The sequence below is a fragment of the Crinia signifera genome, chromosome 6, assembly GCF_055691185.1.
Source record: "Crinia signifera chromosome 6, ASM5569118v1, whole genome shotgun sequence".
NCBI classification, from domain to species: Eukaryota; Metazoa; Chordata; class Amphibia; order Anura; family Myobatrachidae; genus Crinia; species Crinia signifera.
In genome coordinates this window covers 7,716,754-7,744,393 of record NC_139222.1, presented here as the reverse complement: position 1 = coordinate 7,744,393, position 27,640 = coordinate 7,716,754, and the positions used below count along the sequence as shown (strand labels likewise).

Sequence of the window (27,640 nt, the reverse complement as noted above, 5' to 3'; positions counted from 1 at the left end):
TATGATAATAATATGGTTTACATTGCTGGGCAGCCAATGTTTGCTCTGCCTGGTGGGCGGGGTAGGTGAAGGTATTGTCATGATATCTGCATGCTATGCTATGTAAATAAGCCCTCAGTAATTTAATTAGGGGGAGGGGGGAAAGGGGACATTGTTTGCAACTTGCCTGAATTCTTTGGGCCTAATTCTTTGCTGTTTTTCTAAAGGCTGCAGCAAGTATAATAACAAATCCATAAGTACTAATTGTTTGGCCTTAAACTACTGTGCATTGATTTAGGTGCGTTTATTCCTTAGGGGAAAGTTACCCGGCATAATATAAACATGTGATAAAATTCTTGCTGCATTAAAGATTGAATTCATAAAATTACAGAGACATTGGGAGTTTGTAGCAGGGTAGCAGGGTGCCTAATATGGAATTAAGTAAAAGAATAAGAAGGAATACAATTGCAAATAAATATCCCCAGATATACCCCAAATAACTAACCCCAGATACTTATCCTAATATTTCTGGTTCACTATCTGGGATTCTGGATGTTCTTGCTGGATAAAGACAATCCTTACTGCGTGCCCTCTTGCTCTCTCTGATCAATCCTTACTGCATACCCTCTTGCTGGATAAAGACAATCCTTACTGCGTGCCCTCTTGCTGGATAAAGAACATCCTTACTGCGTGCCCTCTTGCTCTCTCTGCTCAATCCTTACTGCATGCCCTCTTGCTCTCTCTGCTCAATCCTTACTGCATGCCCTCTTGCTCTCTCTGATCAATCCTTACTGCATGCCCTCTTGCTCTCTCTGCTCAATCCTTACTGCATGCCCTCTTGCTCTCTCTGATCAATCCTTACTGCATGCCCTCTTGCTCTCTCTGATCAATCCTTACTGCGTGCCCTCTTGCTCTCTCTGCTCAATCCTTACTGCATGCCCTCTTGCTCTCTCTGATCAATCCTTACTGCGTGCCCTCTTGCTCTCTCTGCTCAATCCTTACTGCATGCCCTCTTGCTCTCTCTGCTCAATCCTTACTGCATACCCTCTTGCTCTCTCTGCTCAATCCTTACTGCATGCCCTCTTGCTCTCTCTGCTCAATCCTTACTGCATACCCTCTTGCTCTCTCTGATCAATCCTTACTGCATGCCCTCTTGCTCTCTCTGATCAATCCTTACTGCGTGCCCTCTTGCTCTCTCTGCTCAATCCTTACTGCATGCCCTCTTGCTCTCTCTGATCAATCCTTACTGCGTGCCCTCTTGCTCTCTCTGATCCTCCCCCATACCTGTCCTGTCCTTAAGTATGGGTCTACTCCCATGGGGAGGCGCCTATTACCTGCTTCTCTCTTTCCTTCCCCCTATTCAGTTCCTGCTACCTCCCTGCCCCCATCCTGATAACAGCTAGACAATGGGAGCACATCATGGCCTTTGGTAGCCCAGACTTAATAGTTTATGGTCTCTCCTGGCTATTCGCCGTTCGCTCCTTTAAAGTGCTGTGTCTGTGTTCTGTGCAGGGGGAGCTGTGGGCCCTGGAAGCAGCATGGGCCCCATAGTAGCTGCACCGGTGGTAGTTACACAGTGTGATATGTTAGCTGGGTATATGCCTTATGCTCTCATTACTTACAGTAAGCCCTGTGTCTGTGTTCTGTGCAGGGGGAGCTGCGGGTGCTGGAAGCAGCATGGGCCCCATAGTAGCTGCACCGGTGGTAGTTACACAGTGTGATATGTTAGCTGGGTATATGCCTTATGCTCTCATTACTTACAGTAAGCGCTGTGTCTGTGTTCTGTGCAGGGGGAGCTGCAGGCCCTGGAAGCAGCATGGGCCCCATAGTAGCTGCACCGGTGGTAGTTACACAGTGTGATATGTTATCTTGGTATATGCCTTATGCTCTCATTACTTACAGTAAGTGCTGTGTCTGTGTTCTGTGCAGGGGGAGCTGCAGGCCCTGGAAGCAGCATGGGCCCCATAGTAGCTGCACCGGTGGTAGTTACACAGTGTGATATGTTATCTTGGTATATGCCTTATGCTCTCATTACTTACAGTAAGGGCTGTGTCTGTGTTCTGTGCAGGGGGAGCTGCAGGCCCTGGAAGCAGCATGGGCCCCATAGTAGCTGCACCGGTGGTAGTTACACAGTGTGATATGTTATCTTGGTATATGCCTTATGCTCTCATTACTTACAGTAAGTGCTGTGTCTGTGTTCTGTGCAGGGGGAGCTGCAGGCCCTGGAAGCAGCATGGGCCCCATAGTAGCTGCACCGGTGGTAGTTACACAGTGTGATATGTTATCTTGGTATATGCCTTATGCTCTCATTACTTACAGTAAGTGCTGTGTCTGTGTTCTGTGCAGGGGGAGCTGCAGGCCCTGGAAGCAGCATGGGCCCCATAGTAGCTGCACCGGTGGTAGTTACACAGTGTGATATGTTATCTTGGTATATGCCTTATGCTCTCATTACTTACAGTAAGTGCTGTGTCTGTGTTCTGTGCAGGGGGAGCTGCAGGCCCTGGAAGCAGCATGGGCCCCATAGTAGCTGCACCGGTGGTAGTTACACAGTGTGATATGTTATCTTGGTATATGCCTTATGCTCTCATTACTTACAGTAAGTGCTGTGTCTGTGTTCTGTGCAGGGGGAGCTGCAGGCCCTGGAAGCAGCATGGGCCCCATAGTAGCTGCACCGGTGGTAGTTACACAGTGTGATATGTTATCTTGGTATATGCCTTATGCTCTCATTACTTACAGTAAGCGCTGTGTCTGTGTTCTGTGCAGGGGGAGCTGCAGGCCCTGGAAGCAGCATGGGCCCCATAGTAGCTGCACCGGTGGTAGTTACACAGTGTGATATGTTATCTTGGTATATGCCTTATGCTCTCATTACTTACAGTAAGGGCTGTGTCTGTGTTCTGTGCAGGGGGAGCTGTGGGCCCTGGAAGCAGCATGGGCCCCATAGTAGCTGCACCGGTGGTAGTTACACAGTGTGATATGTTATCTGGGTATATGCCTTATGGTCTCAGTACTTACAGTAAGCGCTGTGTCTGTGTTCTGTGCAGGGGGAGCTGTGGGCCCTGGAAGCAGCATGGGCCCCATAGTAGCTGCACCGGTGGTAGTTACACAGTGTGATATGTTAGCTGGGTATATGCCTTATGCTCTCATTACTTACAGTAAGCCCTGTGTCTGTGTTCTGTGCAGGGGGAGCTGCGGGTGCTGGAAGCAGCATGGGCCCCATAGTAGCTGCACCGGTGGTAGTTACACAGTGTGATATGTTAGCTGGGTATATGCCTTATGCTCTCATTACTTACAGTAAGCGCTGTGTCTGTGTTCTGTGCAGGGGGAGCTGCAGGCCCTGGAAGCAGCATGGGCCCCATAGTAGCTGCACCGGTGGTAGTTACACAGTGTGATATGTTATCTTGGTATATGCCTTATGCTCTCATTACTTACAGTAAGTGCTGTGTCTGTGTTCTGTGCAGGGGGAGCTGCAGGCCCTGGAAGCAGCATGGGCCCCATAGTAGCTGCACCGGTGGTAGTTACACAGTGTGATATGTTAGCTGGGTATATGCCTTATGCTCTCATTACTTACAGTAAGCGCTGTGTCTGTGTTCTGTGCAGGGGGAGCTGTGGGCCCTGGAAGCAGCATGGGCCCCATAGTAGCTGCACCGGTGGTAGTTACACAGTGTGATATGGTATCTGGGTATATGCCTTATGCTCTCAGTACTTACAGTAAGTGCTGTGTCTGTGTTCTGTGCAGGAGGAGCTGTGGGCCCTGGAAGCAGCATGGGCCCCATAGTAGCAGCATCGGTGGTAGTTACACAGTGTGATATGTTATCTGGTATATGCCTTATGCTCTCAGTACTTACAGTAAGCGCTGTGTCTGTGTTCTGTGCAGGGGGAGCTGTGGGCCCTGGAAGCAGCATGGGCCCCATAGTAGCTGCACCGGTGGTAGTTACACAGTGTGATATGTTATCTGGGTATATGCCTTATGCTCTCATTACTTACAGTAAGTGCTGTGTCTGTGTTCTGTGCAGGGGAGCTGTGGGCCCTGGAAGCAGCATGGGCCCCATAGTAGCTGCACCGGTGGTAGTTACACAGTGTGATATGTTATCTGGGTATACGCCTTATGCTCTCAGTACTTACAGTAAGTGCTGTGTCTGTGTTCTGTGCAGGGGAGCTATGGGCCCTGGAAGCAGCATGGGCCCCATAGTAGCTGCACCGGTGGTAGGTACACAGTGTGATATGTTAGCTGGGTATATGCCTTATGCTCTCAGTACTTACAGTAAGCGCTGTGTCTGTGTTCTGTGCAGGGGGAGCTGTGGGCCCTGGAAGCAGCATGGGCCCCATAGTAGCAGCACAGGTGGTAGTTACACAGTGTGATATGTTATCTGGGTATATGCCTTATGCTCTCATTACTTACAGTAAGCGCTGTGTCTGTGTTCTGTGCAGGGGGAGCTGTGGGCCCTGGAAGCAGCATGGGCCCCATAGAAGCTGCACCGGTGGTAGTTACACAGTGTGATATGTTATCTGGGTATATGCCTTATGCTCTCAGTACTTACAGTAAGCGCTGTGTCTGTGTTCTGTGCAGGGGGAGCTGTGGGCCCTGGAAGCAGCATGGGCCCCATAGAAGCTGCACCGGTGGTAGTTACACAGTGTGATATGTTATCTGGGTATATGCCTTATGCTCTCAGTACTTACAGTAAGCGCTGTGTCTGTGTTCTGTGCAGGAGGAGCTGTGGGCCCTGGAAGCAGCATGGGCCCCATAGTAGCTGCACCGGTGGTAGTTACACAGTGTGATATGTTATCTGGGTATATGCCTTATGCTCTCATTACTTACAGTAAGCGCTGTGTCTGTGTTCTGTGCAGGGGGATCTGCGGGCCCTGGAAGCAGCATGGGCCCCATAGTAGCTGCACCGGTGGTAGTTACACAGTGTGATATGTTAGCTGGGTATATGCCTTATGCTCTCATTACTTACAGTAAGCACTGTGTCTGTGTTCTGTGCAGGGGAGCTGCGGGCCCTGGAAGCAGCATGGGCCCCATAGTAGCTGCACCGGTGGTAGTTACACAGTGTGATATGTTATCTGGGTATATGCCTTATGCTCTCATTACTTACAGTAAGCGCTGTGTCTGTGTTCTGTGCAGGGTGAGCTGTCGGCCCTGGAAGCAGCATGGGCCCCATAGTAGCTGCACCGGTGGTAGTTACACAGTGTGATATGTTATCTGGGTATATGCCTTATGCTCTCATTACTTTCAGTAAGCGCTGTGTCTGTGTTCTGTGCAGGGTGAGCTGTCGGCCCTGGAAGCAGCATGGGCCCCATAGTAGCTGCACCGGTGGTAGTTACACAGTGTGATATGTTATCTGGGTATATGCCTTATGCTGTCATTACTTACAGTAAGTGCTGTGTCTGTGTTCTGTGCAGGGGGAGCTGCGGGCCCTGGAAGCAGCATGGGCCCCATAGTAGCTGCACCGTTGGTAGTTGCACAGTGTGATATGTTATCTGGGTATATGTGTTATGCTCTCATTACTTACAGTAAGCGCTGTGTCTGTGTTCTGTGCAGGAGGAGCTGCGGGCCCTGGAAGCAGTATGGGCCCCATAGTAGCTGCAGCGGTGGTAGTTACACAGTGTGATATGTTATCTGGGTATATGCCTTATGCTCTCAGTACTTACAGTAAGCGCTGTGTCTGTGTTCTGTGCAGGGGGAGCTGTGGGCCCTGGAAGCAGCATGGGCCCCATATTAGCTGCACCGGTGGTAGTTACACAGTGTGATATGTTATCTGGGTATATGCCTTATGCTCTCAGTACTTACAGTAAGCGCTGTGTCTGTGTTCTGTGCAGGGGGAGCTGTGGGCCCTGGAAGCAGCATGGGCCCCATAGAAGCTGCACCGGTGGTAGTTACACAGTGTGATATGTTAGCTGGGTATATGCCTTATGCTCTCATTACTAATAGTAAGTCCTGTGTCTGTGTTCTGTGCAGGCGGAGCTGTGGGCCCTGGAAGCAGCATGGGCCCCATAGTAGCTGCACCGGTGGTACTTACACAGTGTGATATGTTATCTGGGTATATGCCTTATGCTCTCAGTACTTACAGTAAGCGCTGTTTCTGTGTTCTGTGCAGGTTCGTGAGATGCAGATTCCCTGTCACAGAGGATGAGAACGAGGATGAGGACGTGAGAGAGGCTGTATCCAGTTTATCAGGACTGTTTGGACGGTGTCAGATGGAGGAACTGGAGTAAGTATATTATAGAGTATAACAAGGCAAACAACACAATCTTCCCCAGCAGCCAGTAACCAGGGAGGACATTGTTTAATTCTTTTTATAAGATAGCAATATATATCCCCCCCATATGGCATCCTTCATCCCCCTCAGTGTTATTTATCACTATCATTATTAGTCATCACTCTCACATATGTCACTTTTTCTTCCTCTATACCAAACACCATTTAACCTATAATTTCTCTCCCCCCCCCCCCATACTATCAATGGTTTGTATTATCCTCCTTCTGTACACTTATGTGTCCCCCCATTACACACCTTAACAACCTAATTATGGACACGATTGGTACCATTGGATATACCTAACTGTATTTCCCCATTTATACCACTGTATTTATCATAATTATATATTTTGGGCAGCCCTCTCCGGGCAGCCAGAAGCAGGAGGTAGGGGCGTGGCTGAACGCTTTGATGAAAAAAAGGGGCAGAGCCAGAGGCGGATCTCAACAACAACAAAAAAAAAAACATGCAATTTCAGCAGAAGCAGAATACGCTCACCGCTGCCTGCGCCACTTCTCCCGCTGCCGCTGCTCCTGCGCTCCATGCTTCAAGCCACTGTGTAGCTGATGTATCCAGCGCTACTCACAGAGCCCCGCTGTGGCTTTCATCTACATAATATGGCGGTACATCGCGCTAGTAGGACCCAGCGCATCATGACTTGCGCATGCGCAGTCCGACTTTTCAGCTTGTAGGCTGAATACCCGGGAGGATCCTGGGTATTTCCGTGAGACCGGGAGAATGGAGCAAAAACTGGGAGACTCACGCAAAATCCGTGAGGGTAGGCAACCATGGTATTAATGTGACTGCTATGATCCCCATATTTCCTATAATCTATATTGGTTACGTAGCACACAACTAACATACTGTAATATACCTAGGATAAGGTTGGCGCATCTATATAAGGGACCCCAAAGTATTTTACACTTAGTAGATCTCCTTAGCTTGCAGCTCCTGGTCCCAGGAACCTTACTGACAGCAGTCAACCTAAAGTATATAAAAACTTTCTCCACACCACCTTTGTGCATCATTTTAAGATCATCTACTACTATAAGTAATATACTCAATTACAGTGGCGTAACTCCCGGAGGCAATGGAGACTTTTGCCGCCGGGCTTTAGCCATCAGGGGGGGCACAGAGAGCAGGGAGTAGTATTAAACCCAAGCCGCCGCAGCAAGAATCCCCAGACACCCCACGCCGCTCTGAAAGGGACGCCTGTGCCATGCCGACGCACACTTATATGAGCCTGCTGTGGAAGGCTGCTGAACGCTGCTTAGACACACTGACATGAGTTGGTGCTCCGCTTTTTTAGTCTGCCATAGGAGTGTTGAGATGGAGTGCATCTGGAGCAGTTCTGACTCCAGCTGTACCCATCTCCGAAATGCCTGATCAGAATGCCACAAAATCAATTGTGCACATTGTGCAGCATAGAAGTAGTTTTTAGTTTTTTAGGTTTGGGACTCCCAGCCCCCCCTCTTTTGGGCCATATTGCAGAGTTTTAAGGCGCACCCTAGCTCTTTTCCCTGATTTTTAAATATCCCTACTGGGATTCTGACGGGTAATGCCTGAAATAGATATAGCATTCTTGGCAAAATATTCATTTTCAGGGCATTGGCTCTTCCTGTCCATGAGATAAAGATCTTTGACCATCCACTGATGTCATTTGTGATTTCACTAATTATTTTAGGGTAGTTGGCATTATACAGCTGGTTATAGTTTTTAGTAATATTTATTCCTAAATATTTTAGCTGGGATTTCTTCCAGGTTATTGGGTATGCCGATGTAATTCTCTCGTTCTCCTCTGGGGACAAATAGAAATCCAAGACCTCTGTTTTATCTGCATTTATTTTAAAGTTTGATATCCTACTGAAGTCTTGGATTGTCTCAAATAACCTCCTTGTAGAGACTTCCGGGTCGGATATCATTACGAGTACATCATCGGCATATAGAGCTGTTTTGTAGACCTCCTTTCCAATTCCTATTCCTCTTATTTCTTTCTCGTTTCTTATTTTGGCCGCCAGAGGCTCCACCATGAGGGCGAAAATAAGAGGCGAGAGTGGACAACCCTGTCTGGTTCCATTGTTTATCTTTATCGGAGATGATTTGCTCCCATTTAAACTTACTACTGCAGTTGGTGTTTTATATAGGGCCTGAATCCCTGTTAAGAATCTGCCGCTAATTCCATATTTTGGGAGTAGCTGGTTCATATAGGGCCATGAGACCCTATCAAAGGCCTTTTCTGCATCGAGGCTCAGTAGAAGGGCTGGAGTCTCAGAGTTGTGTATGGCCTGTATTGTGTCAATTACTCTCCTTATGTTCTCAAAGGCCTGCCTCGACGGGATAAACCCAACCTGGTCCGGATGGACAATGGAGGATATGACCTTTGAAAGGCGATTTGCTAGTATTTTCGCAAATAATTTGAGATCTGAGTTCAATAGTGAGATTGGCCGGTAATTACTACAGTGGGTATGGTCTCGGTTGGGCTTGGGAATCACTATTATCTCGGCTGTTGTTGTGGCCTGATCCAGTGGGTGCCCATCCAAGATGGAATCGAAATTTTTTTTTAAGTTAGGGGTTAATATTTTACTAATTTTTTTGTAATATATGGCCGAGAAGCCATCAGGGCCAGGAGCTGAGGAGTTTTTTAATGATTTAATTGTAAGTTCTATCTCTTCTAGCGATATAGGAGCTTCTAGCGATGACAGTTGGGGCTCTGAGAGCCTTGGGAGATTGCATGATAATATAAACTCTTCAATTTTACTTTTACTTTCCTCCTCCTCCATTTCGCTTGGTAGATTGTATAACCCATTATAGAATTCTCTAAACTGCTGCGCCATAGTCCTCGGGTCGAATACTAAATTGTTATTTGAATCCCTTATTGAAAAAATTCAATCTCTCTGCCTTCTTTTCCTTATTTGGTGGGCCAATAGGGCATCTGCTTTATCTCCTTTAGAGTAGAATTTGTATTGGAGCCATTTCATCGTATTAGCAGCTTTTTTTGAGTATATTTGAAAGAGCTGACTTTTTAATGTGAGGAGCTTGCTATATATTGTCCGTTTGGGATTTTTTTGATGATTAAACGTCAGTGTCCTAATCTGTTGTTCTAGTTCTTTTATTAGTTTTTCATCTTTTATTATTTATTATTATTTTTAGTTATTTTTATTATCTGACCTCTAATTACCGCCTTGTGCGCTTCCCATATTGTGGCAGGTTTTATTTCATCCGTATAGTTTAGTTTGAAAAATTCTATTAAGACTTTTTCTATCTCTTTCCGTTCCTTCTCGTTAAACAAAATTGATGAGTTTAATCTCCACCTATAACCCGCAGGGTCAAAGTTATTTAATTGGAGCTTTATTATAATTGCTAAATGGTCTGACCAGACTACAGGGATTGCCCATGCCTTGGTCAAATCTTTAGTTGTTTGTGAGTTTACATAAAAATAATCAAGGCGGGAGTGCACTTTATGAGGGATTGAGTAGTGAGTAAATATACGTTCTTTTGGGTAAAGGACTCGCCAGGCGTCATAGAGATTATTTGAAGTTATGATGTCATATAACCTTCTTGTTTCCTGTCTCACCATTGGGTTTGGGGGGTTTTCCGCTTCCCTGTCTAGATTAGGATCGGCTATTGCATTGAAATCCCCCCCTATAATTATTTTGCCTTTTGATATCTTATCTAATTGTTTAATGAAGTCTATGTAGAATTTTTTTTGTTCTAGATTTGGGATGTAAACTGAGGCTATTGTAAATATGTTATTTGCTATAGAGATGACTATTATATTGAATCGCCCACTTGGGTCTGAATATTGTTGGTTTATTTTATGCGCCAATGAGTTATGTATTAGAATTGCCGTCCCTTTTTTTTTTTTTAAAGAGGTAGAGTAGTATACGTCTGGGAACGCTCGTGATGCCAGAGAAGGATGTTCGTTCTTAAAATGCGTCTCTTGGAGTAACAAAATCTCTGTCTTTTGTTTTTTAAAGAACTGAAGCGCCATAGTCCTTTTGCGCGGTGAGTTAAGGCCGTTGACATTCAGCGACATTATGTTTATTGACATGGAGACTGTAAATTTTTTTTTTTAATTAAGAACAGCGTATTTCTGTATCGATTCTGCATCCGGCAGTGCCCTTGGGTAGGTGGGATTAGACAAGACACACAACATACTGGAACTAACAACATACAACATAGATAACAGTGACTATTTGATGTGTCCATGCACATCATTCAGACCGTTAACTTTTAATAAACGGTAGCCCCAACCCTCTTTTCAGAGGAGCGGTTCCCTTGTCCAGGGAGGTCCCCCGGGGTGGGGGGTCTCAATGAGGGGGGGGGGGGGGGGAGAACGTGTGAGTCCGAAGGGAAAAGGGAAATAGGTCGGTCAGCAAACGGGGATTTGTGCCGGGGTTATACTTTTGCCCCTTTCTAAGTGCATTCAATTTGTTTTTCCTTACTTTTTCTTTCTCCCTTTCCCTCCCCCTTCTGCCTACGATCCCCCCTCCTTCCCTCCCTTCCCCCCCTCCCGCCCTCCTTGTGTCCTATCTCGTGCTTAACTTATTTTACTGTGATTAATATAGGCGTGGCCTTTTCTGGAAACTCCATACGGGATTCGTATAAGGTAGCTGCCCCTTTATTATTCTTATGTGCCCTAAGTGCCTCAAAAAAGAAAAGTGATTTTCTGCAGTATTACCACACTCCTCATATTACTTAACTTAAAACTACATAAAAGAAATTATACAGGTTGCGACATTTAAATATAAACCATGCAAAAAAAAGGATAATTATCTATAGTATTTAAAGCTATTTAGAAGAGATAAAACAGTTTTCGACATTGGAATATAGGCTATACATTGAGCACAAAAAAAAAAAAAAGGAAAAAACCTATGACTGGCTAGACATGCTGGCAGTGGCCGTTTACGGTGCAAAGTTTATTTCTGGGACCATTCTGCCCTCGGCAGTCTCCTTAATTCTGTTGTCCCTCCAGTGTCTTTTAAGGAGATGTTTTGGGGGTCCGGGTCCATGCCTAGGCCCTTTAACACTGCTATTCCGGAAACAGGGTCCTTGATCGTATACTTCTTTCCGTCATGGGCGAAGATTAGAGAGAACGGGAATCCCCATCTGTACAATATCTTCTGATCTCGTAGGGCTTTTGTGATGGACCCCATCTCTCTCCTCTTCTTCAGGGTAGATGGGGCCAAGTCTTGGAAAATTAACAAGGTTGTTTCTTTATATTGAATGGAAGGGGTTGTCCTGCTGTATTCCAAGATTTTTGACTTTATGTGATCATAGTGAACTCTGATTATTATGTCTCTGGGGGGTTGCCCCGCAGCAGGTTTTGCTCTTAGGGCTCTATGAGCTCTGTCCAGAATGAGCTGCTCCTCTTTGCTATCTGGCAGTATGTGTTGAAGGAATCCTTTTAAATACATAGGCAGGGTTTGGTTATCAATGGATTCGGGCACATTACGTATGCGTAGGTTCTGCCTTCTTGACCTGTTTTCAAGGTCTTCCACTTGATCTCTTAATCTGCCAATTTCTGTTTTCATCTCTGAGACATCCTGACAGAGATCTGCCTGGAATTTACATATTTCATCCGATTTATGCTCCAAAGTGTCTATCCTTGCCCCCAGCGACAATATCTCCGATTTCAGTTCTGTTACCGCCGCTTTTAGCTCAGTCTTAAAGGAGTTAGTAATTCTTTGGATGAGTGAGTCATAGGGGTCTGGGTCTGTCAGCTGGGATGAGTCTGACCTCGACATGGAGCTAGAGGGACTCCTTGTTAGTGCTGCTACTGCCTCCTGCTGGCTTGCTTGTTTACTTTTTTTAGTGCCAAAGAAGGCCGTTGGTTCCTGAACATTTTGCTTTCGGCCTTTGCCGGCCATTTTTCTCTTTTTTCTTATTACTCTATATATTTTTTTTTTCCTTTTTTTTTTTTTTTCCTCTAACCTTCCCTTTCTTCCCCTTTTCTCCTCTCAATCCCCAGCTCTATCTGACTTGTTCCTTCAAGACTTCTCGTTCTTTCTTTTTTCCCTTATTTCCCTTCCCCTTTTCCTTCCGTTCTCTCCTTGTCCTTTGCCTTCCCCCTGCTCTTAGTCTCCTTCGCCTTTCTATTTATCCACCTCCCCCTCTTTTTACATATTCACTATATGTTTAGTAGCTTACTGTTTGCTATTTAATTTTATAGCTTTCATTTTTTCTCTAAATTCTCCCTTCTCTTCCCTTTCCTCTCTTGCCTTCTCTATCCTATCTCTCTCTCCTCTATTAACCTACTTCCTGCTAGGCTGCCGTGTGTTGTGAAGCCTTCAGTTCGCAAGAACTACAGTCCTTTCCAATTGCCTGCGGGTTTTGTTTTTTTTATAACCACAAGTCTTTGGCTTAAACATGTAGTGCGTGGGGATAGGCATGGGTGAGCATTTATTAAATGCAAAAGTTTTCTTTTTTTTGTTTTTTTCTCCTTCTCCTCTTTCTTTCCTTTTTCAAATAAAATAGAGAGTTTTGCCAGAAACTTGGCACTCACCCATCCGGTCTGTCTCATAGAGTCTCACACGTGCTCTCATCCTGGCTCTCCCAGTCCGGAGCCCGATCTGATATATGGTCTTTTATTATGGTTTGTTGAGGCTCTGCACCCCTCCAGTCTGGCGATCTTCTCCTTTTTTCTGGACACTAGGTCAGCGTTTGTCGCCCGGCTCTTTGTCACTGGTGGCAGTAGATTGGGCCGACTCGTGCCGCTCTCTCTTTAGTTTGCGGTCCTGCCTCAGCCTGCAGTGTCCGTACTCAGACGGGCACCCGGCTCTGAGGTAAGATGCTTCTGAGCGACTTGTGCTCCCGGCTTCGAGTGGGCTCCGGGTACTGGATACTTCCGTCGCCGTGGGGCTGGTCACACTCTCCAGCCCTCTTTGCCGCGGCTTAGACCCACCACTGTATCCTGCCGGCTCGCTCCGGTGTCAGCTCAAGGCCGGGCCACCCCCAGGCTCCCGAACCGCGCTGCCGCTCGTATCTTCGGCTCTGGTCACTCTTCTCTGGTCTGTGCTACCTCAACCTGCAGCTCCATACAGAGCCCAGCTACGAGGTAGAGACCAGTCCGAGCGTTTTTTGCCGCGGGCCAGACCGTACCCCGGTCTCCCCACTGCACCTCTACTCGCCTCTTCTGTTCCGGTCGGGTGGGCTCCGGCAGGGTAGGTGCCTTACTCACGTCTCCTGTCGCTTCTCTGCTTTGTTGACGCTCCTGTCTCAGCCTGCAGTGTCCGTAAGCGACCGGACTCCCGGCTCTGCGGTGTAGGGTTTAGGTGCGTGATGTGCTCCCAGCTTCGGGTGGGCTCCGGGTGCTACGGCCGCCGTGGGGCTGGTCACTCTCTCCGGATCTCTTTACCGCTCCGGTGTCCGCTCCAGGCCGCGCTGCCACTCGTTTCTCCAGCACCAGTCACTCTTGTCCGGTCTGCAATACCTCAACCTGCAGCTCCCTGCAGAGCCCGGCTCCGAGGTAGAGACCGGACCGAGCGTTGTTTGCCTCGGATCTGGGTGTTGGTTTTCTCCGGCTCTCTGTTCCCCAGCAGTGGTCTCCGGCTAGAGGATCATGCACGAGACGCTCCAGTACGCGTCCGTGCAGCTTCCTCTTCCGGCCACTCCCCTCCCAAAAAGACCTTCCCACTTCCATATTCACTTATGTGCTATATATTAAGATTTATTTATTTTTAATTACAGTTCCTTTGATAAAACTTAACAGAGTTGGCAATTAACAGAGTGATATTTATTGAGCTACCTTTTACTCAAACTCACACTTGCTCCTGAGGAAGCTGGAATTCATAATATCCGGGGAAACGCATTGAGCTATCTTTATTGACCGACAGGAACATACTTATCTACCTGTGATCCACTACACATCTCGTGAATTCAAAGACCACCACAAGGAACTGGGATTGTGACTGAACTTTCTTATGGGATACCTAGCCCAATCCCTAAATACAATAGATGTGAGTGGTTTGCCATCAGAAATCTTGAGCTCTTGAAAATATAGAGCACCTACTTGGGAATACTTTGACTTACCTGCAAATACTGGGGCTATAAATATTGTGCCTCATTGCTTCAGTACCCATCAGTGGATCATCATGGGAATGGTAATATAATTCATTTTCTTCTGTCCAGTTTGGAAAAATCTGACTTTTAAATCAGTTTATTCAGCAACATTTGCCACGATTGTACAGGGTGGGGGTGGGGGGGATGGCGCTCACTAGATGGTGCACAATTACAGATGCTGGGCTCCAATAAGAGGGAGGCCATCCTCTTGGTAAGGGTACATTAAAGAATCGTTGGAGACTAAACACAGGTTTCCAACTATTCTTTAATATACCACGATTGAGAAAATATGCAATTCATGTGATATATATTTTTCTCATTTTTAGAAAGTGTGCTTACTATTATTATTATTTTTATTTATAGTTCTTAAAAATATAATTTATCAATGTGAACTGTCTTGTGTATATCATTCAGCCAGCGCTGGCATATCCATTTCTAAACTCCCAATGCAGCCTAAACCTCATTCCCCTCCCGAAGCTGAACCCTAACCTCCCCTCACCATAATCGTAACCTGTCCTCCTGTTGCCTAACATCACCTCACACAGCCTTACCCTAGCCCCCCCCAATGTAGCCTAACCTTCACCGTCCCTAACATAATCTCCCCTATGCAGCCTAACCCTAACCTCCAATAACCCTAACCTCCTCTCCCACAGCTTAACCCTAAACTCCCCTAGCCCTAATCTGCCCTCCCGCGGCCTAGCCTCCCCTAATGCAGCCTAACCTCCCCTAACTCTATCCTCCCCTACTGCAGAATAACTGTAACCTCCTATCTACAGCCTAACCCACCCTCCCACAGCTTAACACTAACCTCCCCTCCCGCAGCCTACGCCAACCTCTCCTAACCCTAACTTCCCCTCCTGCAGCCTACCCCTAACATCTCCTGTGACCGGACGCCTGCCCTTAAGCTCTGGCTACGCCCTTCAGGTTCACAGATAGCAGTTCCTGGTTTCACGCGATCTGGCCAACAGGGGATTCCCTGTTACTGTCAGCAACCGCCTGTTGCTGACTCTGCCCACTACACAGTGGATGGGGATATCGCTGCCACCACCAGTCTCCTCTGTCTGGAACCACGAAAACTGACTCAGGCCCAAACGCTGGCACCTGAGTACTACCTGCGTCTACACATGTTGACAAACCCCCAGCTGGAATCGATTGGTTCCCCACTGGTCACGGACCACGGTAGCAGGCAGAACGGAACTCGGAGATGCTGGATGCTATACCCAGAACAGCCGGAGAACAGAATTATTGCAGTAATTCTGTTGGTCGCAAGATGAGAGTAGTCGTCTTGGACAAAAGATGGTTTATTGGCAATAGATCTGAAAAGATCTCTTCTCCTATCATAGGAGGCCCAGCATACAGATGTTACAGCATTCAGATACAGGCAGAAGTACAATTTACAGGTAAAACTTGTGCCTTTTTATCCAAAATCCACACACATCACCACAGGGGGTAATCACACCCTGTTCACCCCACCCAATCAGCATTGTGCAGGAGGTGTACATGCCTGGGACATTTACATTCATATATCAATTGGGACATTTTCCTGTCATAAATAGATCCAAATTACATGTCAAAGGGTTCAATCCAATTTCCTTAACTTTAAGGAACAGTGGAAATCATTTGATTATCTCCTGGACATGTTTACATAAAGAAACACAAATGTCTGTGCATTACCAACACCTCGCACACAGGATGGCCTGAGTTCACTGACACATTACATATACAAGTTTCCTAATCAACACCTCTACACAGGACTTCAGACACAAAGCCTGCTACCTGCTGTGTTCTGACCACTCACAGACCTTCTGCCAGGAGGAGTCTGTTTAGCATCTCATTTCCTCATCACAAAGATTTGCTAATTTTCTTCCTCTAGAAATGTACAAAGTGCATTGTAAGTTTAGAATGCATTCCTCAATATTCAATACAATATGCACAATATATGGTGCAGTCCCAGCTCAGTGCTAAACATATATTTCATAAATACATATACTGTGTGCCTGGTGCCCAGCAGCAGGCTTCATCTCACATCAGCACTGCAGGAGGGGTCCTGTCCCAGCTCAGTGCTGCTCATACAGTTTAAAACATGTCAAGTGCCCTTGTTCCGAATAATGGCGAAGCACGGAGAGTTAACCACTTTAGTACTGTGGCGGCAATTAACCCCGGGTGTTGTGGGCTCTCCAGCCACATCTCCTAACCCTAACTTCCCCTCCTGCAGACTAACCCTAACCTCCCCTCCCACAGCCCCTCCCTAAACTGCCCTCCCTCAGCCTAACCCTAACCTCCCCTTACTCTAACCTCCCCTCCTGCATTCTATCCCTAACCTCCCCTCCCACAGCTTAACCCTAACCTCTCTGCTCTGCAACCTAACCCTTACCTCCCCTCCCAAAGCCTAAGCCTAACCACCCATCCCGCAGTCTAACCTTAACCTCCCCTCCCACAGTCTAACCCTAACCTCCCCTCCTGCAGCCTAACCCTAACCTCCCCTCCTGCAACCTAACCTCCCCTCCCACAGCCTAACCCTAACCTCCCCTCCTGCAGCCTAACCCTAACCTCCCCTCCTGCAGCCTAACCCTAACCTCCCCTCCTGCAGCCTAACCTCCCCTCCCACAGCCTAACCCTAACCTCCCCTCCCACAGCCTAACCCTAACCTCCCCTCCTGCAGCCTAACCGTAACCTCCCCTCCTGCAGCCTAACCGTAACCTCCCCTCCCACAGCCTAACCCTAACCTCCCCTCCTGCAGCCTAACCCTAACCTCCCCTCCTGCAGCCTAACCTCCCCTCCTGCAGCCTAACCTCCCCTCCCACAGCCTAACCCTAACCTCCCCTACCACAGCCTAACCCTAACCTCCCCTCCTGCAGCCTAACCGTAACCTCCCCTCCTGCAGCCTAACCGTAACCTTCCCTCCCACAGCCTAACCCTAACCTCTCTCCTCTGCAGCCTAACCTATACCTCCCCTCCCAAAGCCTAAGCCTAACCTCCCATCCCACAGTCTAACCTTAACCTCCCCTCCCACAGCCTAACCCTAAGCTCCCCTCCTGCAGCCTAACCCTAACCTTTCCTCCCTACAGCCTAACCCTAATCTCCCCTCCTGCAGCCTAACCCTAACCTCCCCTCCTGCAGCCTAACCCTAACCTCCCCTCCTGCAGCCTAACCCTAACCTCCCCTCCCTACAGCCTAACCCTAACCTCCCCTCCTACAGCCTAACCCTAACCTCCCCTCCCTACAGCCTAACCCTAACCTCCCCTCCTGCAGCCTAACCCTAACCTCCCCTCCCTACAGCCTAACCCTAACCTCCCCTCCCGCAGCCTAACCCTAACCTCCCCTCCCTACAGCCTAACCCTAACCTCCCCTCCCGCAGCCTAACCCTAATCTCCCCTCCTGCAGCCTAACCCTAACCTCCCCTCCCTACAGCCTAACCCTAACCTCCCCTCCTGCAGCCTAACCCTAACCTCCCCTCCCTACAGCCTAACCCTAACCTCCCCTCCTGCAGCCTAACCCTAATCTCCCCTCCTGCAGCCTAACCCTAACCTCCCCTCCTGCAGCCTAACCCTAACCTCCCCTCCTTACAGCCTAACCCTAACATCCCCTCCTACAGCCTAACCCTTACCTCCCCTGTCGAAGTCTAACTGACCCACCCCTTTGCCTTTAAAGATATCATTTGGGGGTGCCAAACTAAGATTATGTCTTGACCACCTGCAGCCAAAAATCTTTCTGATGCCCCTGAAGTTGACATACAATAGGTCAAACACTAAAGGTCTACAGTGCTTATGTCGACATCTGAAAGAAATCGACATGGCTAAGGTTGACTGAGTAAGAAGGTTGACACAAGCATTATGTCGACAATGGAAGGTCGAAAGTCAAAAGGTCAACCTTCTGACACTGTTTACCTATTTCAGGTGTCAAGCTTTAGTGGTTAGCCTAATGTATGTCGACCATCATTGTGTCAACTCTATGGCCCATACCCAATGTAACAATACTAGAAGTGGCTGCGCTGCAGCTGTGAGATGATGTGAGATAAAGGGGTAAAGAAGGGGGCAGATTGGGGAGGGGGATGTCAGGAGGACACAGCAATATCTTCTCCTTCCATAAGACCTTGATGTGTCTGGGAAGGGAGATGTGCTGGGAATCAGGGATCATACTGTCCTTATAATATGACACATTTGGCTCCTTCCAGATGCAGGTTACTGGAATCACATCCACATCCATAGCCGGCTCCTGTACAGGGTTACAGGTTATTCTATGTACCACACCTGCACTATACAGTATATACCCCCAACCATCACTATTGTGCTAGGATAGTCCCACCTGCAGGCTGCCATGTCCCATGCTGGGGAAAGGTTGGGGGGAATCTGTCACCATTATTAGACATACAGTAACAGATGTATAGCATCCACACAGTGCCAGACATGTTGGAGGCAGCTTGGGGAATGTGGGGCAGGCCCAGCGTGACAACAACATGGGTATTGCCATGAGGCCAGGCCCATTCTTCATGCCCACAACTTTGGTTACACAGAGGATGCTGGGAATTACTGTACCGTATGTCTATGCTGTTCTGCTGCTGTATCCTACACCTGCTAATGCCACACACAGATGCTGTTAGCAATTGGAGACCAGATAGACCAAGTAAAATGTATAGCTCCACCTTGCAGCCATCACTATGGAGTACAGGGTCTGCAGTATTCTAATACTACTTTCAGACCGCAAATGCGGTGTCGCACACGGGATTAGGACACGGGTCCCATCCCCAGAGCAACACGGCAATGCGGTCTGAAAGTTCCGACACGGCATATTGCCGAGTCGGTGACGTCACATGGGGCGGTGCTGGGCGGCGGCGCGTCATTGGGGGCTCGGGAGGAGGCAGTACTTGGAGCTGACAGTGCTGCCTCCTCCATACTGTGAACGGGACACGGGTCGCTCGACCGAGGCACCCGTTCACACTGCACTTGACACGGGTCATAGCCGTGTTCAACCCTGGTCATTACCAGGGTTGAACACCCGTGTTGCTCGACCCGTGGTGGCCTTTTCAGACCGCACCGTGACCCGTGTTTAGGCCCCGCGAACACGGCAATAAGCCGTGTTCGGAGTGCGGTCTGAAAGCGGTATAAGTTAGTTTGTGTAATGCAGAAGAGATCTCCTGTTAGGAAGTTTCATTACTTAGATTTTTGCTGTAATAATTTGGAAACAGCCATTTTGCATGAGGAAAAACATTATACAGGTTAATTGTTTAGTGATGGCGCCTTGCTTAGTGTGAGACTAGAATTATAAGCAGGGACGGTGCTAGGGTGTTCGGCACCTCCCTGCAAACTAAAAATTTGCGTCATCCGATCTTTTGTGCACACTGAAAACAAAGGGTGTATAATGCCCTTAAAAGTAGTGCCTCTTATACACATGTTCCCAGTTGCAGCAGTGTCATAACTAGACATTTTAGTGCCCTGTACTAGGAATTGGTGCTTTACTCCCCCCCCCCCTTCTCAGACAAACAGCAAAGACAGGGACTTTGGCGCACAGCAAAAATGTAGAGTGTGGCTTCGTGGGGAAGTGGCGTGTCCATTATTCACATTAAACCACAGTCATACGACTTTTACACATTGTACCAGCTAGAGCTCTTTAGGTACACTGTGCCAGGATTACACACATCGTAATGCCCATTTCACATTATGCTGCACACCGAAATGCCCATTACGCATTTTGACACACACTGTAATGCACATTACACATTATGCCACACAAATTATTGTCCATTACACATTGAGGGCCCCATTTATCATTGAATATTACCGCCCAGGATCGCATTGTAAAATGCAATCACTTTGCCCGTATGTATCACCTGCTAGGCGCATGGACAGGGCTCGGAGCCTGTCTCTGCGATGCCTGGAGCCGGAAGCCGGGAGGCTGCACATGCGCGGTTACGCGCTGAAACCCCCGCGACCCCGCTGACCGCACTGCCGCTCGGGCAGTGCGATGTGTAGCTATAGGCTACAATGGGTTATCGCCATTTCAGAATGGCAATAACCCAGGGGTGCGAAGCCAGGCTGCCTGATGTTGATACATCGGACTGCTTCACATCCCCCATAGAAACCTATGGGGGATGTGGCCAGCGGCGCTGCAGGGGGGGATCGCAGCAGGGATCAGAGATTTCTGTTGCGGTCCCCTGTGATACATTAGGGGGATACTTAATATTTGCGGCTAACCTGTTTTCGGGGATTTAGTCGCAAATATTACTTGATAAATGCGGCCCTAAGCCACACACCATAATTCCCTTTACACATTGTGACACACAATGCAATGCCTATCACATATTACGCCACATAAGTGCAGCTTACCTATATGCTGTTGCCAGTAATTTTTATTGCCAGGGGGTTTCTTGTTCGATTCCAGGTTTTTCATGCTCCTTGCTACAGGGTTTCATGCTATTGATTCAGGTGGTTACTGTACATGCTGGTTGCCATGGGGAATTACATGCTCATTGCCAGGGAGAGTTACAAGCTTGTGGCCCAGGGGGAATACATGTTCTTGGTCCTATCTATGCCCCCCACTCACACCCATACTGTACCTCCTGTATACCCATCACACATGCCTCCTGTGCAAGCATACACAGGTGTAGGGGGTATGGGAGTATCTGACCTGACACAGGAAGAAGATGGAGTGTCAGGGCCTCCTGATACTGACAGTGGAACCCTTATGCCCCTACAGATGGACAACAGCTAGCCAGGGAGCCCTGGCAGATGTTCTTTGTGCTTTGTTCAGCACTCAGCTACTTCAGTCTGTGGCAGACTTTATAATCAATATAAAGCAATGTAAGCACTGATTTCCTGTGAGGATTATAGATTGGTTATAAAGGCTGCCACAGACTGGATGTGTAGAGACTGAGAGAGGACAGAGGACAGAGTCTGTGCTCGAGGCTGCATTGGAGGGACCAGGCGCTGCTTGCTCTTCATGCTGCCAGCACCGCTGCCTGTGTCACAGTCAGGCAGGGGCAGGATGCGGAGGCTGGCAGCAGCAGTCCACCTCAGCAATATAGCAGAGTGGGCAGAGCACCTACCCAGCTCGGTGCCTCCCTGCTTTGCAGGACTTGCTGAGCGGGTAGCGCCGGCCCTGATCATAACAAATAATCTAACCCAGATCCCTCATCTCCCATCAGGTTATATAAATGTGATCTGACGTCCTCCTGCTGTGATGATCTCTGCTCTGTTATTACTACAAACCGCTCTCTGACCAGACTGGTCCTGTCAGGGAATGCTCTGGGGGACTCTGGAGTGAAGATTCTGTGTGAGGGACTGAGACACCCGGACTGTGCCCTGCAGGATCTGAGGTAAGATCTGTCTCAGTACAAGTTCTCTCAGTACCAGCCATAGACCATACAAGGCCCAGACACAGGAAATAGCTGCTGGATGTTCTCATGGTATCTGAGTATAGGTTATGGAGCCATTATACCATACAGCCATTGCTTTGTTTTATTATAATATTTTTCCTTAAGAACAAGTTGGTTACATAAGTTATTAGCCAATTATTACCAGTTATATTATACATCTGGTAAATAGGAATTAGACCTGATCTGACAGTCATGCTCATGTAATACTAGAAATGGCTGTGCTGCAGCTGTGAGATGATGTGAGATAAAGGGGTAAAGAAGGGGGTAGATTGGGGAGGGGATGTCAGGAGAACACAGCACTATCTCCTCCTTCCATAAGACCATGATGTGTCTGGGAAGGGAGATGTGCTGGGAATCAGGGCTCATACTGTCCTTATAATAGGACACATTTGGCTCCTTCCAGATGCAGGTTTTCTGTAATCACATCCATAGCTGTCTTCGGTACAGGGTTCAGGTTATTCTATGTATCACACCTGCACTATATATTATACCCCCAACCATCACTATTGTGTTGGGATAGTCCCACCTGCAGGCTGCCGTGTCTAATGGTGGGGAAAGGCTCCGGGGAATCTGTCACCTCTATTACACATAGCAGAACAACAGATGTATATATGCTGTGCGCAGCATCCGCACAGTGCCAGACATGTCGGAGGCAGCTTGGGGAATGTGAGCCAGGACCACAGTGATGGTGACATGGGCATTACCATGAGGCCAGGCCCATTATTCATACTCACAACTTTGGTTACACAGAGGATGCTAGGAGACATGTCTATGTGGTACTATAGCTGTACCCACCATGCTGGTGCAATTGGCCAAATAATAAAATAATAGGAGAGAGCGCAAATGCCACATTTAATTTTTAAAAGTATATAACAATTTATTTATACCACAATACAATACTTAATAATAAATATTGGTACTTGTTTAGCTTCCCGGGCGGCAGCGCGCGCCACTCTAGCTATGAATCTTGGCAGCTTGCCAAACTACCTTACTTCTCTAAGCTACGTTATCAGCGCAGCGCGTGTGTGAATTCTGGCAGCTTGCCAGCTGCCTTACATCTGTAATCTACGTTATCAGCAGCGCGCACGGCAGCCCAGTGCTGACAGGCCATTGTGGCACTTGTAATTCCACACTGCGCTCGCCACAATATATAAAACCTACTCCATGCCGACGTGTATAGTGGGGTTATAAAAAGGTCGGGAGGACGCCTACCTCGTCCACTCGTCATTCCTCGGGATGGCGTGGATGGTGGGGTTTTTTCATTAACACATTCACACCTGCCATATCATACACCTGAGACAGTAATGACGACATGTGTTAACTGTTAACTGTTTGTTAGTGAATAATAAAGAATATGAATTAGGAAAAAATGATTAAATGACAATACAATTAATTTATAGAAGAATAAAAAAACACAAAAAAACCTAGAAAAAAGTCATTCTTCATGAACTGCAGTGCCATCATCAGCACTTCAAGAGGAAGCAGCTGCTGAAGGATGCATTTGAAGGGGTCGTCCGCACCAAGCGTCTTCCTCCAGATGAATTCCTGGAGAAAGGAGTCCAGCTGATGGCGTGAGGTCCCCCTTTGGCACTTATTGTGCCACATACAGGATCCCCACAGCCTCTCGATGTTTTGCGTGTGCACCGCACTCTCCAGATCCACGAAGTGGAAGTGGTGGTTCCCACTGGAGTGATGATAGCCAGCCTGCTCCAGCTGCTCGGTCTGGTACGCCCTCCAGCAGCTGCTGTAGGTAGTGGTCCCCAGGATCACGTGCCTCTCGATGGCAGCCATGAGTGTGCTTGCATCCCGCCTCTCGACTGCCATCAGGAAACACTCTCCGGTCTGTCTGGAGATGCCCCCGGAGATCCACTGCTGGGGCAGCAGGCGTCCGACATTGGCCTTTCGCCAAACAAAAAGACTTTCATCGACCTCCACTATGGTGCCTGGGCCACCAATCTTCCGCTGAGGCTGCAACACGAGGTTGAAAGCACAGGCCTCCCGTATTTAATTATTATACTGCACAGTTGTGGCCTGGGACACGGAGAGATGGCGTTGGCAGAATTGTACCCTGGTCAGCTCCTCTGCCCAGCAGAATACAAATCATATGAGGGTGACGAAGGTCAGATGGCACCCTCTGAACCACTGTGCTGCCCTCAAACTGACCTTTTTTCCACAGGGGTTAACCCCTTGTGATAGGTGCTAATTAAATAAAATAAAAATATTTAAAATTTCCATATAATGTTGTTTAAACAAATTTGATTCAGTATAGCAGCAGGCAAATGGTGTGACTGTGAACTCACACCTCATTAAGGTGTTGGATACACTATATGTGCAACCACACCTATATTTCCAGATATTTTTATAAGAGAAAGACTGCGCTTATATAATACAGGTGCATGTAGGTCTGAATTACCACTGAACACTTGTTTACAAACAAATATATTTATTAAAAAATATTAAATTCATATAAATTTATTTCCACAGTAAAATATCTATATTCACATACACATTTAATAATCGGTGGCCACCTATATTGTGTAAAAAATGATTAATAAAACAGACTTATTGCTAAATTAAGAAGCTTGTGTTGAGCTTGTGTAGCTCAAATTTTTTTTTAATAAACGGTTTTATTATTTTTAATAAGTTCACATATACAGATATACAATAATAAACAATATCCAATGCCTCGAGGGGGCCAGAACATGTTATCAGGTAGAGCAGAGTCCAAGGGGCACAGAAACTGTTGAACAGGCCCATTCCACGGGTCACGGGTATCATCTAGTGCAGTTAGTTTTGGATAAAGAGCTTACAACTCAAGCTTACAGTCCTGAAATTTGACCCGGGTGGGTCAACTTAAACCTTGACAGTGTAAAACAGCTCACCTTGGTGAGTAATTGTACTGTCCCACTCATTCTTAGAACATATCATGTAATATCAACAGCATTTCACAATACATGGAAAGATATAGAAAGAAGAAAAGCAAAGAAATGAAAGAGAGGAGGGGGGAGATGAGGTAAGATGGGGGGGGGGGGGTATACAACACTGATCATTGGGTCGCTCTTATCAACATTTCCCTAATCCTGGTCTGGCTCGGGCCCTTAACAGGGTGCCTTGGGGTGCGTAGAGTAACTCCGGAGAAAGCCAAAGCTTAATACAGTCGTGGATCGTGGTCGGGGGAATGGTATATGTTGGTTAAGTCAGACCTCAGCACGGGGTTCATTTGTTGAGTCATTCTGGCCTGTTCCCATTACCGAGGTCTGTCTATCAAGAGACCATGACTGAAATTCAGCATACCTGTGAATCTTATATCGGGTGTCTGGGTCGAGCGTGAGGATATACCTTCCCTATTTCCTACGGAAACGGGAATCACCAGCGTGAGGCGCCTCAGTCAGATGTTTACAGTCATAGTACATTTGTTGAACAACCATTCTGTGTAAGTCTCCCAACCTCGGGCTAGCCTTGGTTGTCCAGCGCTTTAATATCAACTTCTTAGAAATTGTAACTATGACAGTGAGCAATGGGATCGCCTCTCTGTGCTGAGCCATGTCCGCCCACCCCATGAAATTAATGCATATACAGGCTGCCGGGTTAGGCGGTATACTAATGTGCAGCCGAAGGTTTATAAATTCAATCAGTTCATTCCAGTACTTTTTGATTTTATGACAGTCCCAGAAGCAATGAATCAAGGATGCCGATAGCATGTCACACTTAGGGCAGCGTCCCTCCTCGTTTGGAACAAAGTGAGCCCTGACGCTCGGGGGAATATAGGCCCTATGAAGGGTCCTAAAGTGCACTTCTTGCAAATAAGCCAAATGTAAAGTCTTCATTGTAACTAAATAGTTTCTAGTAAGATTTGTTTCTGTCTGAATTTCTCCCACATCGTGATGCCATCTGTCTGCCAGCTTTGTCATGAGTGTAGTGGATGGGGCATTAACTAAACGTTTGTATATCTGCTTCAGTTTGTAGGGCTGAGTTTCCCATATCCTTAATACCCTTAAGATCCCAGTCAAGGGCAGCTGTGGGGTGTTAGTAAGTTGTAAGGACTGTACGTAGTGCCTTGCCTGCAAGTACATATAGAAGTTAGAATTGGGTAAAAGGAAGCGCTCTCTCAGATCATGAAACGGAAGGATCACACCCCCTGGGTCAAAAATTTGGTTTGCGGATGACAGTCCCTTTTCCCTCCACTAGAGAAAGGTGGCATTATGTAATGAGGGTAAGAAGGAAGTATTGCCCCACAAGTGAGCATAGGAGGTGGCTTTGTGACGTCCCTTGAGTTTCCTGTTAAGTGTTACCCAGCTTGCAAATGTGTCATGACCTAGAATTTCAGGGGGAATTAGGCTCCTCTTGGTGTGTAGCAGGGCATTTGGCAAGTATGGGTAAAAGACCTGCATGTCCAGTGTAAGGTCTGTGTAGTTACTTTGGCCCAGAATCCAGTCTGCAGCGTACCTCATAAGAATGGATAGGGAATAAATGGACAAGTCCGGTACCCCTAAACCTCCCTCTTCCCTTGTCATTTTCAATTTAGAAAAGGCAATTTTGGGTTTCTTTCCCTGCCAAATAAACCGTATAACGTCTTTCTTCAACTTTTGATTCTCTCCCCTAGCTATTGTGAAAGGTAGAAGTTGCATAACATAGAATATTTTTGGGAAAATAATAGTTTTTATTATTGCTATGCGACCCATTCGAGATATTGGGAGGTCCTGCCATCCATCTAGTTTTGTTATAATACTGGTTATGATAGTCGAGAAATTCAGGTGATAAATGTCCGAAGGAGATTTAGGAACTAGTATTCCAAGGTATTTAAAATGAGAGTGGGTAATTTTTAATTAGGTTTGCGCAGTTAAGGCTGAAACATCATGTTGCGTTACATTAAGTGGCAACAGCTCCGACTTGCTGACATTGATTTTGCATCCCGCCCTATTTCCAAATAAAGAGATGAGACGCAAGATTTCGGGGACAGAGTTTAGGGGGCTGGACATAAACAGGAGCATGTCATCGGCAAACAGAGCGACTTTCAGCTCTGCCTCTCCCACCCTCGCACCTTTGTAGGTATCTGAGGCCCTCAGCATCATTGCCAATGGTTCCAGCGCAATGGCAAACAACAAGGGCGACAGGGGGCATCCTTGTCTCGTGCCCTTTTCAATGGTGAAAGGGTCTGACAAGAATCCATTGCATGCAATGCGGGTTTGGCAGTTATGAAATAACAGTTTTATGATGTTAATAAAGTGTATAGGGAATCCAAATTTGTCCAAAGTGTTGTAGAGGTGTGGCCATTCTATAAGGTCGAAGGCCTTCTCGGCGTCAAGAGATAATATCGCAGTGTGAATATGAGGGGGGGAAGACCTTGAGGCAACCAGGGCCGCCAGGACATTCCTTACATTCACCACCGAGTGCCTTCCTGCTATAAACCCTGTTTTGTCCTGGTGAATTATATGTGGCATAATGTCTTCCAATCGGGTCGCAACTATTTTGGCCAGTAACTTGTAATCCAAGTTTAATAGGGATATTAGGCGGTAGGAACCTGGGTGGGCTAAATCTCTACCCGGTTTTGGGAGAATTTTTAGAGTGGCAGAATTGAAGTATAGCGGAGCATTATGATCGGTTATCATGGCATTGAAGTCTTTGGTGAGTATGGGGGTAAGTGTGGGGGCGAAAAGCTTGTAAAATTCTCCGCTATATCCATCTGGGCCGGGGGCCTTTCCTGGTTTGAGGGCTTTTATAGCAGCAGAGACCTCGTCCTCTGTATTGGCCTTTGACAGAGAGGTGGACATTTCTGTTGTTAGGGTTGGGTAAAGAATGGAGTCCCATTCTCTATTGGAAGAGTGTTGGGGGTCAGGGGTGGCTGAGGAGGGTGAGCAGGGTGCTTCTGGGAAGGATGAGGAGTATAGGTGTTCATAGAATTGCTGCACTGATTGCGCAACCTGGGCAGTGGAGCTGGTCAGGGACCCATCTGATCTGCGTAGAGGGTGGACTA

General features: G+C 47.3%; 1 protein-coding gene across 2 annotated transcripts in view; it reads left to right on the top strand.

Moving 5' to 3' along the window:
• Window positions 1-27,640, top strand: part of LOC146007443 (NACHT, LRR and PYD domains-containing protein 3-like) — a 253,821-nt gene that overhangs the window by 123,326 nt on the left and 102,855 nt on the right. For both annotated transcript variants that reach the window (XM_083145793.1, XM_083145792.1), the window contains 2 exons: window positions 6,075-6,188; window positions 21,436-21,606. In XM_083145793.1, coding sequence (XP_083001919.1) covers window positions 6,075-6,188; window positions 21,436-21,606 — 285 coding nt within the window. The remainder of the gene's footprint in view (window positions 1-6,074; window positions 6,189-21,435; window positions 21,607-27,640) is intronic.